At 37.9% G+C, this 17,832-nt stretch overlaps 1 protein-coding gene and 1 pseudogene across 1 annotated transcript in view; one reads left to right on the plus strand and one right to left on the minus strand.

The window, feature by feature from the left end:
* The window catches only part of ANKRD31 (ankyrin repeat domain 31), a 117,283-nt gene that overhangs the window by 53,112 nt on the left and 46,339 nt on the right, over positions 1–17,832 (plus strand). The window contains exons 14-17 of the mRNA XM_059694307.1: positions 6,122–6,266; positions 8,961–9,013; positions 9,961–11,461; positions 11,965–12,105. Coding sequence (XP_059550290.1) covers positions 6,122–6,266; positions 8,961–9,013; positions 9,961–11,461; positions 11,965–12,105 — 1,840 coding nt within the window. The remainder of the gene's footprint in view (positions 1–6,121; positions 6,267–8,960; positions 9,014–9,960; positions 11,462–11,964; positions 12,106–17,832) is intronic.
* LOC132232429 (RWD domain-containing protein 4-like) lies at positions 4,456–5,020 on the minus strand (annotated as a pseudogene).

The raw sequence follows: 17,832 nt of genomic DNA on the forward strand, positions 1-17,832 counted from the left end.
TATTCTAAAATTTTACTGTGTATGGATTTATTGTCCCTAATATGGTAGGTGACATTTTACATGTAACTTACAAATTTTTTTTTTTATTGATTTCAGAGAGGAAGGGAGAAGGAAAGAGAGATGGAACATCAATAATGAGAGAGAATCATTGATTGGCTGCTTCCTACACGCCCCATACTGGGCATCCAGCCGGAAACCCAGGCATGTGGCTTTGGGAATCGAACTGTGACCTCCTGGTTCATAGGTCGAAGCTCAACCACTAAGCCATGTTGGCTGGGCTGTGTGTAATTCTGATTAACTTTAGAACATTTTTGGTTTATATATATATATTTTTTTAAACTTGTGCTTCTTTTAGACTCTTTAAAAATAGATATGTTTTTTATTGATTTCAGAGAGGAAGGGAGAGGGAGAGAGAGAGATAGACACATCAGTGATGAGAGAGAATCATTGATTGGCTGCCTCCTGCATGCCCCCCACTGGGGATCGGGCCTGCAACCTGGGCATGTGTCTTTAGGAATTGAACCATGACATTCTGGTTCATAAGTCAATGCTCAACCACTAAGCCATGCCAGCTGGACACTTTTAGACTCATTTGTATGGTGCTTTATAGCTTGAAGAGAATGTTTCCTTCTATAAAGTGTTACACGATGATGTCTAGTCCTGATAGGAGGCATATCGTTTTATGGAGTCTAGTATCAGTTTCAGAGTTGGCATAAGACATGAGAACCTCCATAGGTTTAGTGATCAGGCAATACACACCAGCATAAGTGTACCTTGGTTAAATATCAAAATACTGTAATTCCATATGAGTTGATTAATAGTAACTGTAATAATGGATAATATGAATAAAGATTATGATTTCTAGCACACATAGCTTATTTCAGAAATTGAATATGCTGTGAGCTTTCTTGATTTTGTTGTTGTTGTTGTTCAGGCACTGTATTACAGGGCTGAGGTACTTACTGAAAATATCTTGTTATTTATTTCAGTATTGAAGTTCCCCCTGGGTTCAAAACTCCTAGGATAGGAAAGAGGGCTAACAACGGGGCTCAGGAAGATCTGTTCTGTATACCCTCAGAAGAAATGCCGAACACAGAGCTGTGGAAGGCTGCTGGCAGATATGGTCATAGATAGATAGGCCTATTTCTTCCTAGTGTGAAACAGTGCTTTAGGTAATTTTGCTTTTTTGGATAATGTATCACCTGCTAGTAAGTGATCATTTCTGAACATTGTGTAGCGGGCTGGGAGGAAAGAATTCTGCCTGGGACCTAATTTAATGGCCAGAAGAATACAGGTTTAGACAGGTAATGGTATGCGCCCTCTCTCTGCCCTTTACCTCCTCTTCACAGCTGACCTCCAGCAGTGAAAACTTAATGCCAAAGCACTTCTTTCTTGTCCTCTTGCCAGGGCTGACATTTTCTGGTGAGGAATCTTTTCTCCTTTTGGGCAATATGGGCTCTTTTCTTTCACAGTTCTTCCTTTGCTCTAGCTGGTGATGAGTCTTCAGTTAATTTCCACATCACAAGCTAGAATTAGCTATCTCCCTCTAGCCTTTACAGATATGTAACCTTCTCTTGTTCCCTTAGTGAAGTAGAAGGGACCAAAGACACAGGCTCACTACTTACCACTTTCCCTTTTGCTAACTCCTGTGTTCCATGACTCATGTGTTCCTGGCACCATGGCATATCCTGATTGATGGCCCGATAAAAGAGAATGACAAGGAGTACAAATCTAGAGAAGGGTCATGAGAATTAAAAGCTAAAACATAATAGGGTGGGGTGAAGTCAGTCTGTCTGCTTTTTACCCTCCCCTTCAGTTTATCTGGGGTAAGCCAACAAGTTTCTTCACCCAGTCTCTCTCGGGTGAAGTATAAAACTCCAGCTTTGTTCTGGACTGACTTAAGAACCAAAGCCTTGAGAATCAAAGTGGGACAGGAAATTGTGTTGGAGGGTAGAGTAGGAATTGTGAGAGCATAAGATGAGGATCTAGGCTTACCTCAGGGAATCTCATAGGTGAGGCAAAGATGATTCGAAAAAAATGGCACAGGCCCTAGGTATTGGACTGCTCATTATATTTTAGATGTGACAGGAGCCCTGGGAGCCTGATTCTGGACCAAGAAGCTGGAGAGGGTGAGCTTCTTAAACATTCCAGAGTTGAAGAAACTTGAATATATTGTCCCACAGGCATTGACTATATGTTGGAAAGATACTAAAAAAAAAATAGGAGATACTAGAAGATAATATTATTAAAAAGTGAAAAAGCCATCAACACATATTGTATGATTTAAAAAAATATCTATAATAGACCAACTGTATAGATACAGAAAGAAGATTAGGAATGGGAGGTAGATGGTGGGGAAAAGTGAATTGACAGATCATGGTTAAAGGCTTCTTTTAAGGGGAATGAAAATGTTCCAAAATAAGGTTATGGTTATGTTTACACAACCCTCTTAACATACTTAAAACATTGATTGTATTCTTTTTTAAAAAATAGATTTTTATTAATTTCAGAGAGGAAGAGGGAGAGAAAGAAAGAAAAAAACATCAATGATGAGAGAGAATCATTGATCAACTGCCTCTGGCATGCCCCCCACTGGGATCGAACCTGCAACCTGGGCATGTGCCCTTGACTGGAATCGAACCCAGGACCCCTCAGTCCCCAGGCAGATGCTCTGTCCATTGAGCCAAACCAGCCAGGGCTGATTGTATTCTTTACATGAATTGAGTGTCATGTGAATTCTACATCAATAAAATACATTCAAAAATACATTTTTTAAATGAGGAAAAGGTAAAATTTGAGAATTACAGATTAGTTCAGTGTGGTTCCTTAGAAAAATTTGGAACAAATCATTTAACAGATGGTAGGAGACATTTAGACAAGAAGATAGTGGTCTTTGAAAATCTTTAGGCATCACTAAGAACAAGTTATAGCAGATAAACCTTGATTCCTCTTTCATTAGGCTTACTTTGTTAGTCAGTAAAAGAAATGGTATGGCGAGTGGATGTAAGCTGTCATGATTTTAACAAAGCTTTTATTTCATAAAGTGTCCTGAGGTATATGTGTGTATGAGATTGGTTGACAGTGAGTGGTATTGGGATTCATATATATTGAAAAGATATTCCTTAGACATGATGATTATTCATTCCATGTGTGTCTGGAGTGAGCTCTCTTACAAAATTTGATGATCTATTTTATTAAATTATGAAGTTTAAACCACTTCTTACGAACTATGGAGCAGATACAGAATCACTGTAAATCATACAAAGACATTAGTAACTCCTTGGTAAAACTGCACTAATAGTTTTCTCTATTAATCATTAAAAAATCAAGCATGTAGTACAGTTTGGCATTTGAAATATTTCTGTCTATTATAAAGATGCTCAGATTGAGAAATACCTTTGGACATTTGAAAAGAAACAAAACTTGAAATGTGTTTTTTATTTTAAATCATTTAGAAGACATCAGTTACCAAACAACTAAAAATACATAATAGCAGATAAGTAGAAATTTATTAAAACCATTGTCTTCTATAAGCCTGACCTTAATGCAATTTAATCCAGGGTGGGTTTTTGGGTTCTTTTTTTTTTTCCAGATGGAAAAATATTTGCAAATTTTCAAGATGATTAGCCAGAATAAGAGTACATTCTGTGAACATTATTAATAAAGTTCTGTTGTATGCAAAAAAAGTCTCCAACTGTACAAAAGTTAAATGTCAAGGCATCTTTTACTCCCATCTTGGTGTGCAGTGAAGAGAAATGTTTTAAATAGGAATCAGCACTTCTATTCAGATGCTTTCTAATGTATTTGGCAGATTTGTTTTATATTCTCCTATTCCACATACCATGATCAAACATTGTGACCCAAGCCAAAATTATAAACAAGTATTCATTTATTAAAGAGAAGCAGTTCACCATTGGAAATTTAAAAGAAACTACAAATAATATTATGTGTAAAGCTCAAATACTAGTATTTAAATTTCTCTGAAGCAATTTATGCCTCAGTAATTAAGAGAAAGAGGAGATGAACACTTTATTAAGACAAGAAGCCACCTAACATGGATTATGCTGTGGAATAATTGTCCACTCAGTATTCTATCCCACTGGGACAGTTTTTTAAAAAAAGGTTTTCATACTTCTTTAAAAAATTATCACATCCACTAGAATAAGATGGTATAAATTAACATTAGTTACTCATTATCCTCCATATTTGTCCATTGACAAAGCTGAAAAGGCTTCCAAAGTATACTAAACAGTTACATTTTCACCTTTTATTATGGCAAGTTTGTGAAAATAATTTAATACAACCAAGTCTCTTCATGAATTTTCAGGTTAAAACATTTTTACGTAAGAAACATACAAAAATTGTTCTATAAAAGAGTAATGAGAGATTTTGAACCCAGTTTACTTTTTAAAGGATGTTCTTCCCTTGTTTCTAATTCCAAGTGCTGTTTTCACCTCAAGAGCCAGTTTTGCTTAAATGCTTTACCACATCACCCCATCCTGGAGATAGAATTTCCTGGAGGAAGTTCTCCTTTGTCATCTGTTTTATCTGCCAACTTACATTTCTGAGCTTTTGAAAGTTGTTCTCTTTTGTCTTTTTTCTTACTTGATGGTACTTTATTAGGAGTTTCAACTGAGGTGATATTGCTTATGGATGCTGTAGAATTAACGGGATGGTGATTCTCCATGATTCTTTATTGTTCTTGGCATATTTGAACAACGTGCAGGTCATAGTGGTGCCGAGATTGACCTCCACTGCTTCCTGTAACTTGGCTAATATGCTCTGCTTTACAACTGAGGATATGGTGGTGTTAAAAAAATCATTCATAGATATAATTGGAGGTGTTTGGTGTATGTATCTGTCCATGAACTCTCTTTTAAGATCCAAAGCTTAAAAAGCTTTGGGATCACTATTTTCTCCCCATATTGAAATGAAACTGGACTTCCCTGAAACTTTCATCTCCTTCATATATAGAATGTAATGTTTTCAGTTCCATCTGCTGATCCTTGTTGGCACTCATTGTGCAGGTCAGGACAACAATGAAGAGAAAGTGGGAGCAGTGGGGCCCCCAGGCCAGGGAGTCCCTATTCCTTGCCTTTGGCTGCCAGAGGCACCCCCTTCACACAGCAGGTGACAGTCACATGCACCCCTACCCTCCTCTGGCAACACGAAGTTATTGGCTGAAGGACTGTGGCTATGCTGCCTGGCATAATAAATTAATTTTAAAAGAAAAACATAGTCCCACCTTTTAAAAACTTAAACAGATATATAAGAAATAGCCTGGCTGGCGTGGCTCAGAGGTTGAGCGTCAACCTATAAACCAGGAGGTCACGGTTCTATTTCCGGTCAGGGCACAGGCCTGGGGTTGCGGGCTCAATCCCCAGTGGGCAGCGTGCAGGAGACAGCCCATCAATGATTCTTTCACATCATTGATGTTTTTCTCTCTTCCTCTCCCTTCCTCTCTGAAGTCAATAAAAATATGTTTTTTAGAAAAGAAATAAGTATAATATAGAGTATATTGGGCACTAAGATAAAATATATATGTGATAGAAGGGAGAGCTTATTTTTCTCTAGGACAGCAGTGGAAAAGAAGGTCAGAAAGAGCTTCACAGAAGAGGTTCCTTAAGGATAGTAACAGATTAAGATTGACCATTTTCTCTCTGACACTCTGAGGAGAACAGCAGCATCACAGGTATAGGTGGAAGACGACTATCTCCTGGAGCCTGTTACACTAACATTTACTACTGCAGATCCCGGTCCTCATTCTTGGTATATTCTAGCCCCATTTCAGGAGCAGCTGAAATGCAGATATTTCCCTTCCTCCCTCCCTTCTTTTTTTCCATTCTTCCCTTCTTTCTTTTTCTCCTCTCCTCCCCTCCCCTCCCTCCCTCCCTCGCTCCCTCCCTCCCTAATTTTTTGTAAGAAAAGTGATATGCATATCAACAAATTATGGTTCAGTAGCAATTATATTAAATTTTTTATTGGGCAAGATATTATAGGTAAACCCAAACTTTGTATTGTTGGAAGAAATATTTGATGTTGCTTAGAGTTGTATGCTAGCACACATTTACAATAATGTACCTTTTGTACATGTTCCCTCATTTGAACAATCTTCCTCTAGGTGGCAGAGTTACTTCTTTTCAATGGAGCTGATCCATTATTTAGAAATGCCAATGGAAAGTGTGCTTTGGATGTGGCCCAAGGTATACGTATGAGGCATCTTCTTGAGAGATATGTTCCTAAACATCAAGAACATCTTACTTCAGGTAAGATTAAACTGCCTTGTTATATCTGTTCATGTCAGTAGAGAATTACAGAACTTTAACTTAAAATTATAGAAATTAAATTTATTTTCCTTGTACATTTTGAGAAAATCCACCCAATGGTGTCCTTGCTCCATTCCTTTAAAAAAAAAAAAAAATATATATATATATATATATATATATATATATATATATATATTAATCCTCACCCAAGGTTATGTTTTTCATTGATTCTAGAGAGAGAGGAAGGAAGAGAGAGAAAAACATCGACGTGAGAGAGATACATGGATTGGTTGCCTTCTGGTATACTCCCTGACCTGGGATTGAACCTGCAACCTGGGTATGTGCCCTGACTGGGAACTGAACCCACGATCCTTTGGTGCACAAGATGATGCTCCAACCAACTGAGCCACACCACCTGAGGCCTTGCTCCATTCCTTTAATAAACTCACTTGTTTGCTAATGCATATAAATGAAGGACTCTAAAACAACAAAGAATGATAATAGCAGATGTACTTTTCTCAAGATTGGACATTACAGACAGTTAAGAGAACTTCTATAAAATTCTGACACTCTCCATAATCCTTTGGCTGAATAGCATGATGGAGATGTAAATTATATTTGGCTGTATCTTTATCAATGAATATAGCCAAAATTGTTTATTTCCATTCCCCAAGAATCTTTTCTTATGACTATACTTTTGCCCTCTCATCCATTACACTTTTAAATTAAACTACAAAAAAAAATGGTTCTGCAGTTGTCAATAACAAGATTATATATATGGCATATTCTTCTTTTCCCTTAAGATATTCTGAATTTATTAGATTATTAAATACTTCTTTTTAAAATTTACTTGTTTTAAAAAGAAATCTTTATTTTTGAAAGTATTACATAGGCCCTCCTTTTCCCCCCAGTAACCTCTTCCATCCCTTTCCTATCCTCCCCCCTCCCCCCAGGCCCTACCACCCCATTGTCTGTGTCCACTGGTTATACATATATGCATACAAGTTCATTGGCTATTCTCTTCCCTCCCACCCTCCCCTGCCTTCCCTCTGAGGTTCAACAGTATATGGCATATTCTTGATGTTGTCCTTAATACATCTGTCATATAATTTATTTATTTTTGTAAGAAAAATATTTTCCAGGAGCCACCTAATAGGCACAGTTTCTAAGAGAATCTGGAAACAAGAAGGGGCTTTAATTTCCTCTCTCTTTTAAGACTCTATATGTAGCCCTAACCGGTTTGGCTCAGTAGATAGGGCGTCGGCCTGCGGGCTGAAGGGTCCCAGGTTCGATTCTGGTCAAGGGCATGTACCTTGGTTGCGGCCACATACCCAGTGGGGAGTGTGCAGTAGGCAGCTGATTGATGTTTCTAACTCTCTATCCCTCTCCCTTCCTCTCTGCAAAAAATCAATAAAATTAAAAAAAGTTCTCATGGATCCAGAACAGAAATAAATTAAGGTATTTGTTTTTAAAAAAGACTCTATATGTAAAAACAAACAAATAAACAAACAAAAACTGGATTTTCCTGCCCTGGTTGTCAGCTGGTGCCTTCAGTTACTTGCCAATTGAGCTTTTCCAGGGCTGCTGATGACCTAAAAGCTGGCTCAGAGAAAGTACTATACTCCAGGAGAGAATGCACCCAAGACAAAAGCCACAGGCTTTTTACAACCTAATCTTGGAATTGATATAGAATAACTTCTGCTATATTTACTTGTTAGAAGTGAGTCTCTTAAGTCTGGCTCACACTCAGGGGGAACAAAATTAAGCTCCACCTCTTGAATGGAAGGGTATCAAAAATTTTATGAACATGTTTTTAGAACTACCACATTTCAATCCCTCTTACCCTACTGTACTAATATTTATCCTTTTCTCCTGGTACTTAACACCATCTTTCACATTGGACAATTGCTTATTTTTTATTTTTGGTCTTCCCCCATTAGAATCTAAGCTCCATGAAGGAAAGGATGTTTATTTTGTCTAGTAATGAATACTAGAATACCATATACATAGTAGGCATTCAGTAAATTTTTGTTGAATAATTAGTATCAGTCCTTTGGAAAAAAACACAAAACAAATTCTTTCCACTCAAGAGATAATATGTGTGTAATTTTCTCAAGAGCTAATTGTTGAATGTCATTGACTAAGGACTAAGATCTGGATCAAAGCACTCTATTTTTATAGTAAAGAAATAACTTCATTGATAAAAGCCACCTAGAGGCAATTAATAAGTTCTTTAGAGCAAAAGACTTCTTTCTGGTAGCCTAATCTCACTGGAAAACAAGAGAAATAGACTGAACTTTATTAAGCAAACATATCAGGAAATGATAATTCAATTAATTATGAAATAATTTTTTGCTTTATAAAAGTAGGTTTTACACAGTTAAATATCTAGATAAATCTGTGGAGAATATAAAAATACTGAGTTTAGTGTCTGTCTTTAGTTAATTTTTAAGGTCAATTTTGCTTTACCCACAGAAATTTTCTCAGCTCTCTCTCAAGATAGCTTTTGGTTTCTGATACATACGGAAATTATAGTAATATTATGTAAGATTATGCCAATCTTAATAGAAAATGTTTGCATAATTTTGCTTAATTCTACCTAGTTTTCTCATAGCAAGGGACTTGTGTGTTTTAGGAGTCCTGAGTCTGGCCACTGGAGGCTGTTTTCTTTGATTTTTCTCTTTTTGTTTATAGCTCAAAAGGATAGCACTGATCCATTAGATGTAGAGGATGCACCCCAGCCAAAGGTATATCTCTGTTTAGCAAAAAAAACCATTTTTTTAGAATGCATCATCAAAGAGGAAAGAAAAGTTAACTGAAGCATGCATCAGGAACAGTGACTTCACCTTTGCTTTTAAGATACTTTGGAATAATTATATGAGAATCAGGGGGTTCTAGGCTGTTAATTTGGGAAGCAGTAAATGTAGCATATCTGGGCACACTAATGTATTGGTAGACATTTCCTTTTACCTCCTCTTCATGGAGCCATTAGGGTTATCAACCATGTCAAATTTCCTCTGGCCTAAACACAGTACAAGAGTCAAAGGCGTCAATCCATCCCTTCGAACTTTACATGGTGGGCAGTTACTCTTCATCTGGTGCTTGGGTTGTGATGAGTGACAGGAAACAGGAAGCATTGTTCCTGTTTTAATCTTAGCAGCCTACAATAATCTTTCCATGCAGACCAATTTGGGAGCAGATATGTCTTCTTGTTTTTAAAATCCTCCTTCTGCTGCCCTACCTACGGTCTCTCATAGATACCAGAGGAAGAAACTCTCTTAATTCTAGCTCTACCTGTATAACAATTGGGAAAGAAGAGTGTTTCTAAAAAATTCTTAAGTTTCCTTTACAAGGAAACTTTTATCTGATTTATTTCGAGAGCCTATAAATATTAAGTAGATTAAGATTTTTAAATTATATTTAGTAAGATTGGTAGTGCTAAAATATTGGCAAAAATTGAAATGTACAGCAGAAAATAAAGATTAGTACACACACTGAGTCTATTATATTTGCCTTTCTTCCATTAGTCTACTTTTTCTGAAGAATCAGGTTGTATATATCTCAGCAGTCCCTGTGATTAGATCAAATTATAAAATTGAATGGAATAATAGTTTAATTTATGAACAATCCAGAATGAATTGAGTATAGAACTACAGCTGAAAATTAAAGCTAACTATATATTTTGTTTCTATAGAAACCAAAATTCAGTTCTAAAAATTGCATTGGGTTTGTTTGTGATGAAAATTCCAACAGACAGAAGCCAGAACATATAAAAGTTGATAAAGGAAGCAAAAAAGGTTTATTTATAAAGAAAGAAGATGTAAATGAACATTACCCAAGAAATTCCAAAAGCACGAAATTTGGCAACTTCAAGCATAAGCAATCAACTGTTAACCAAATATACTCTACAGGACTCAGAAAAAACAATCTCCATAATGTCAAGGATTCCAGCACAAATGCGTCCAAATATAAAGGAAGAAGAAATGAACAATATAAAAGGACTCAGGTGCATAAGGCAATCCAAGAAAGAAACTCAAGAAAGACCATAGCTGTGTCTTCTTCCAGAAGAAGTAGATTGGTTACTGATCAGCAGCATATTCTCCAAACCCTTTATGACCTTCCAGAAGAGTCATGTAAACCTTTTAGCCCAGCTCTGGCAAGCCTGGAAAATGGATTAAGTAACAATATTGACACTCATTCAGTTCCCAAAGAGACACATACCCAGAACCTGGATTTATTAGAAAGTCAAGAAATAAAATCCTTGGAATTAGAATCCAGTGACCAAGCTCAAGCTGTTACTTTCTCAGGACTTTCTGTACATAAAGAAATCGAATTACCCATTGTTACTACAGATCAGCAGGCTCAAACTCACCAAGAACAACAGCACATTAGTCCTTATAAATCTCATGAAAACACTAACTCAGATGAAAAAAAAGAGGACCTTAATAAATGGGAAAATTTTAATAATGATATTCATGTTGATTGCTGTACCTCTGAAGAGACCATAACGTCTAAAAAGATGATATGTTCTACAAGTTGCAAAAACCACTATAATGATAAAGAGAATATAACAAATAGAGAAGTAATGGATTTTGAACAGTCTTTACCTTCTAAAGACCATTTTTCACAGGACAATAAGTTAAAAGCAGGTGGCCTAAGCATACTTCCACAACAGGAGGCTGTTAATTTTTCTAATTCAGATAATACAGCTGTTTCTGAACCACACGTTGCAAATTATGAACAATACATATATGGAACTTCTTTTGTTCACTCACAAGACAGTCCTGAGCATACTTCCTTGGCTTGTACAAGAACAATTTCAACACGTGACGTTTTGCAGTTGACTAATGTGGAGCAATTCCAAAGGCCTCAGGATTGCAGTAGCCCCAGCAAACCAACTTCTTTAATGAATCAAACAAATACACATATTGTGGAAAAGGTGAATAAGAAAGAAGGCACTAAAAGGAATTACACTGACAAAGGCCAAAAACCAAATTTTTCAAATGGGCCTTTATCCGCAGTTGTTCATTCTCAAGTAATAGAAACAACTAACATTGAAAAAAGGAGACAAGACCTTGCAGAGAGTGAAATCATACATAATAGAGATTTTCATTCCATTGACAATATGAATAAAGAATTGACCAACATCTCACAAGTTAGTCAAAGAGAAGAGAAGGAAATTTCTCATAAACCAGGTATTAGTAGTATTGCTAGATTTGTACACATTTCCTATAGATTTACTTATTTTAAAGAAGTTTCCAACTGAATTTCACTCAACCTATGCCCAAACTGACAAGAATGAGGACATGAGGGCCATAATTTTGGGGATGCTGCTAATTATTTAAGTAATTGTGTTTACCTTAAAAGTTCAACCATTATTATCAAAGATTGTTGCTAAATTGATATTGACAGAAGTAACAGTATTTATATCAATTATTATATTCATTTTTAGTATAGACTTATCTTAGTATCAATAAACTTAACATTTTTACAGCAGGAAATTGTTAGCTCCAGTGATTTCAACAATTCAGTGTATTCCCATCAGAATTGCATTTAGCAAACTAATTTACATTAGTTATATAAAACCATTTCTAAATTCTTCTTGCTAGGATTAGAAACTTGGAATAGTTACATGACTAGTCATTTAACCAGTAAGGAGAATTGCCACACTGATACTGCAAAAATGTTTGTTTTTCAGATGAGGAATTAACTAATAATATCAATGGAGATGAAAGCACTGTAAGAAATTGTGAGGAGAAAAAAGATAGAATAGATTCAGAGATTCACATACCTGTTAACATCCAAGAACAAAATTTATCAAAAACTACCTGCAGCCAAGGTTTGTATTCCTTTACTTGTATAAGTAAATGTTTACCTGGCCAGGCCCAGGAATCTACTGTATTTCAGAATAGTTCTAAACTTTCAGATGTACTTGTTTATTTTTTTTTGTCATTCACTATATTATAAAATTATTTCAACGACATTTTAGATGGTTTTACTGTAAAGCAACACTTGAGAATTTATTAGTCTTCAGATATATTCTTATGATATTTCTGCCTCTGACTTCTAATTTGTTATTTTAGAGGAGATAAACAGCAAGAATATTGAGTGTGGACATTGTGGGTGAACTGTGTCTCATCTCTGATACTTCCACTGAGCCCTTTTAACATAACAAACATTAAAAAAGCATAGCCACTAGTTTTTTGGTGTCATATGAATGAACTGTATGTATTTGGAAGTATGGACAAGCTAACTACCCTTTGATAATTCTTGGAGTTAGTTCTGTGATGAACAATGGGCTGGACCACTTCGAATTGAATACTAAGCGTAAAAAAGTTGATTTATTTTCTGTTTAGTATACTAGTGGTAGGACGAACACTGGATTAGGCATTTTCTGTAAACCTTCTCCCATTGTCCTATCTCATGTAAACTGAAGCCCTTCTTATATATTCCTCCTGTAGTGAGTTAAATGGTGGCTCTGCAAAATGTGTCCATGCACTAAGCCCTAGAATCTGTGCTATTATCTATCTGTATTATAAAAGCCTAAATGACCATTCGACCGGTAGCTATGATGCACACTGACCACCAGGGGGCAGACGCTCAACACACAGGCATGGAAACATGGAACAGACTGATGAATCTCAGTGGGAAGTGGGGAGGAGGGAGGGCAGGAAGAGATTAACCAAAGATCTTATATGCATACTAGAGGCCCAGTGCATGGATTTGTACCTCTTGTAATCTGGGACCCTTGGGGGATGTCAGACTGCCAGTTTCGGCCCAGTCCCCGCAGGCCAAGGCTGAGGGACTCCACCAGTGCACGCATCTGTGCACCAGGCCTCTAGTGTTATATAAAAGAGCGAATATTTAGAAAAAAACTTGGCAGATATAATTAAGATCTTAAGATGAGGAGATCATCCTGGATTATTTGGTGGGTCCTGGATCTAATTACTACTGTGTCTTTATAAAAGAAAAACAGAAGGAGATTTGAGGCACACAGGAGAGAAGACAATGTGAAGCTGGAGGTAGTGGAGCTATGTAGCCAAATCCAAGGAAGCCAAGAAATGCTGATTCTTTCTTAGAGAGTGTAGCCCTGCTGACACCTAGGTTTTAGATTTCTGATCTCCAGAACTTTGAAATAATACATTCCTTTTGTGTTTCATCTCTGGTGGGTTATTTTGTTTGTTTGTTTGTTTTGTTTTTTAACACAGTGCCTGAGTAAGTATCTTTAAACTAATAAATTGAACTGCCCAAGAGGAGGTAATTCCAAATACATCTGGCAATTCCCTAACACAAAGGCCAGCTTACTTCTTGATCACCAAGGGTGAATTCAACCAAGCCCTGAGCTCTGCTGTACTCCTTTTACCCTTCACAGATTTCCAGTCAGCATTTTAGTTTCTCTCACTTAAATAAGAACAGATAGCCAAAAATCAACAAGTGTTTGTAGAAAACCCCAATACCCCAATATAAAAGAGACATCAAAGTGATCTAAACATACTAAAGGGACCCAGAAGAAACAGAAATAATTCAAGAATCAGGATATATTAAACTTGCTTAAAAAGGCATAGAAACAAAGGAATGAAGAACAATACAGAGAGCCCTTAGATATTAAAAATATAATAGGATTTTTAAGTATATATATATATGTGGATATAGCAGAGTTGGGAGGTAAAGCTTTCCAAGTCTCCTATAAAAAATAAAACTAGAAAAAATAGAGAGAGAGAATAAAATTAGATCACTCCAGGATATCCAGAGAGAACAGTGAAAATAGAAAAGAAATAAAAGAAATAAAGCACAGAAGTTTCCATATTGAAAGGGCCCACAAAGTGTCCAGTACCATAAGCAAGACATCTCACTGTGAAATTTCCGAACAAAGATGAGAAGATCCAAAAATCTAGAGAGGAAAGACAAGCCACATAAACAGGTAGATAGCTGAGTATTTCTTTTTCTTTTTTTTTTGTTCTCATCCGAGGATATGTTTTTTATTGATTCTAGAGAGAAAGGAAGGGCAGGTGAAAGAGAGAGAAACATTGATATGAAAGAGAAACATTGATCAGTTGTTCTCTGTACACACTCCAACTGGGAATTGAACCTCTAACCTGAATATGTGCCCTGACTGGGAATCGAAGCTGAGATCCTTCGGTGCACGTGACGATGCTCTAAACCATTGAGCCACACGGGCCAGGACCAGCTGAGTATTTCTTTTTCTTTTTTTTTTTCTATTGTGGTTGTTCTTTGTTTATTTTTTTAAAATTAATAAATATTTATTGTTCAGATTATTACAGATGTTCCTCTTTTTTCCGAATATCTCCCCTCCACCTGGTTCCCATCCCACCCTATGCTCTTACCACCTGCCACTGTCCTCATCCATAGGTGTAAGATTTTTGTCCAGTCCCTTCCCGCATCCCCCACACCCTTTTCCCCCCAAGAATTGTCAGTCCACTCCCTTTCTATGCCCCTGCTTCTATTATATTCACCAGTTTATTCTGACTTAATTTTTAGGTTCACTTGTTGATAGGTATTTATTTGTTGTCACTTTGTTGTTCATAATTTTTATCTTTACCTTTTTCTTCTTCTTCCTCTTCTTAAAGAATATCCTTTAGCATTTCATATATTCCTGGTTTGATGGTGATGATCTCCTTAAGCTTTTTCTTGTCTGTGATGCTCTTTATCTGACCTTCAATGCCGGGAGCCGGTCCATCCTTGCTGTTTCAAGGGACCTGGCATATATGGCATACGGTTCTTAATATGTTTGCTCACCTTCTTGGCGCTGTGTTTTAGCCAAAGTCACCTCTCCGAGAAAGGTTGAATCCCCAGGTAGGGATTTTCCCCTGAAGTTAGGGAGGGAATAAAACCCCTCAACTAAGTGCCAGGCGGGTAATTAATCCCTTTAACTACGAACAATCATGCTTAAACTACATAATCTTTTCTCCCTGGAATGGAGATAAGAAACGCCCTAACCTTTGTAATAGAGATTGATAGGATTGAATCAAACTGGTATAAATACAGTTGTAACAAGACAGAAACACTCAGAACTTAGAACAGAATCAAGAAGACAGAACCTACACGGAGCCTAGAGACAGAAGAACTTCGCTGGAGAGAGCATGCCGGAGGATCCTGGAGAGGGACTGGCCTCGGAGCCTGGAGGCAGAGCCTGGCGAGAGAGCATGGCAGGGGATCCTGGACTGAACCTGACTGCGGAGATTGGCAGGAGAGCCTGACTAGAACCTGGTGACTGGACCTGGCTGGAGAACCTGCAGAACCTCTCTGGAGAGAACATGGCAAAAGATCCTGGACTGAACCTGACTACAGAAATTGGCAAGAGAACCTGACTAGAACCTGAAGACCGAACCTGGCTGGAGATCTCAGACAGAACCTGGCTGGATCTCCGAAGCAGAACCTCTCTGGAGATCCAGACCAGAACTTGGCTGGAGATCCTGGCTAGGCTGCTGATCAACTGAACACTGTCTCCGTGTCCTTCCTTCTTCGCCGACTCCGTCTACGCCTTTGGGAACCCCTGGACCTGCTGGGGCTGGACCCCGGCATACATCATCCCCAGCTGGGCGCTTTCCTGCAGCCCTTGGTTGGATGGCTGGTTTTCCTTCTTTTGGCTTTCCCTCACTCTCTGGTTTTCCTTCTTGTTTTGATTTTCCCTGGCTCTCTGACTTTTCCTCTATAAAAACCAACAAGGGGCTGGCTCAGTGCCTCAAGGAATACAAAGAGGCCATACACGATATGCATTTGAGCAATGAGGAGATGATAAGAGAATTTGATGAGATGGCTAGGGTAGAGGATGAGGTGAAGAAAACCAGACAGAAATTGGGGGGGTTTATGTGGATGCAAAAAAGTTTACAGGACCCCTTCCACCCCAGAGGCCCTAGGGAACTCGGGGGTGGCTGTAGGGCCCCACAAAGGGGCTTTGAAGACATTCCTTTTGTGTAGTGCCCATGGCAGGCATTTGCCAGGCCCAGGGCTTTAAACTTATGCTAATGTTTGGCTTTAGTTGTCACTCTGTTATCCAGCTGCAGCCCTCTATGTTTCAGTAGCAGATTTTTGTCCATTGCATGGAATAATGTTTATGATGCATTGTAAAATTAAAAAGAAAAGTTTGCAGAACCATAAATATATATATATATATATATTATTGATTTTTTACAGAGAGGAAGGGAGAGGGATAAAGAGTTAGAAACATCGATGAGAGAGAAACATCGATCAGCCACCCCCTGCACACCCCACACTGGGGATGTGCCCGCAACCAAGGCACATGCCCCTGACCGGAATCGAACCTGGGACCTTTCAGTCTGCAGGCCGATGCCCCATCCACTGAGCCAATCTGGTTATGGCTACTTTCAAATTTCAGTTAAATGCTGGGGAAATTTACAATGAGAGTAACATTGAGCAATTTTTGAGTTTTTGCACCAAAATGTTTATCACATGCCTACCTTCTTTGCTTCGAACATACCAGGAACAATGTGAGATTTATATTATTCACAGTAACAGTTACTGAGAGAGATTTTTCCATTCAAACTTGTAATCTGCATTTTAAAAAATATACATATAACACAAGAAATATATGTAATATGTCTTTTTCTTCCAATAAACAATTTCTGAGTGCAAATTTCTAAAGAAATTTAGAAATTTTGTCTGGATGTCAATGGAAGATGAACACGAAACTATTAATCTTCCATGTGACTCTCATAGCCAAAGGATCCATCTATTAGAGACTTTTTTTTCTCTTGCTCTGAAATTTATGTCTGGTTGCTGACATTTAGGAAACAGGACTGGGTAAGGATCTGATGATTTAATGCGGTGCTTTTCAAACCTTACGTTACATCAGAGTCACCTGGAAAGCCATTAAAGCATTGCTGGGGTCTACCGTCAGGAATTCTAATTCAGTAGGTGTGTTAGTTATATGTTAGTGCATGAAAAATGATCACAAATTATTTCAAAACAACACACCTTTATTATCTCATAGTTTCTGTAGGTCAGGAAATAGGGCATGGCTTAGCCAGGTCTTTTGCTCAGGATCTTTCCTGGGCTGCAATCAAGGTGTTGGCCAGGACTGGGGTCTCATCTGAAGGCTCAACTAGGGAAGAAGCCACTTTTAAGCCCATGTGATTGTTGGCAGAATTCAGTTCCTTTAGGGTTGTGCCCATCCTGTTTCTTGTTTCATGGGCTCTTTCAAGGTGGCCACTTGCTTCATTAAAACATACAAGCTGAAGGTGATAGAGGAAGTCAACTAGCAAGACAGAATATGTTATAATCTTTTATAACCTAACTAGAGGCCTGGTGCACAAATTCGTGCATGGGTTGGGTCCCTTGGCCTGTCCAGTGATTGGGCCGATCAGGGCCGTCTCATGGGAGGGACCACAGGAGGTTGGCTGTGGGAGTGCACTGACCACCAGGGGACAGCTCCTGCATTGAGTGTCTGCCCCCTGGTGGTCAGTGCGTGTCATAGCTACCAGCCAGTTATCCAGTCATAACGGTCGCTTAGGCTTTTATATATATAGACTAGAAACCCAGCGTGTGAAATTGCATGGCCACAGCCACCTGTGTGCACCTCTCTGTA

Source organism: Myotis daubentonii, chromosome 4 (assembly GCF_963259705.1).
Source record: "Myotis daubentonii chromosome 4, mMyoDau2.1, whole genome shotgun sequence".
Lineage (NCBI taxonomy): Eukaryota > Metazoa > Chordata > Mammalia > Chiroptera > Vespertilionidae > Myotis > Myotis daubentonii.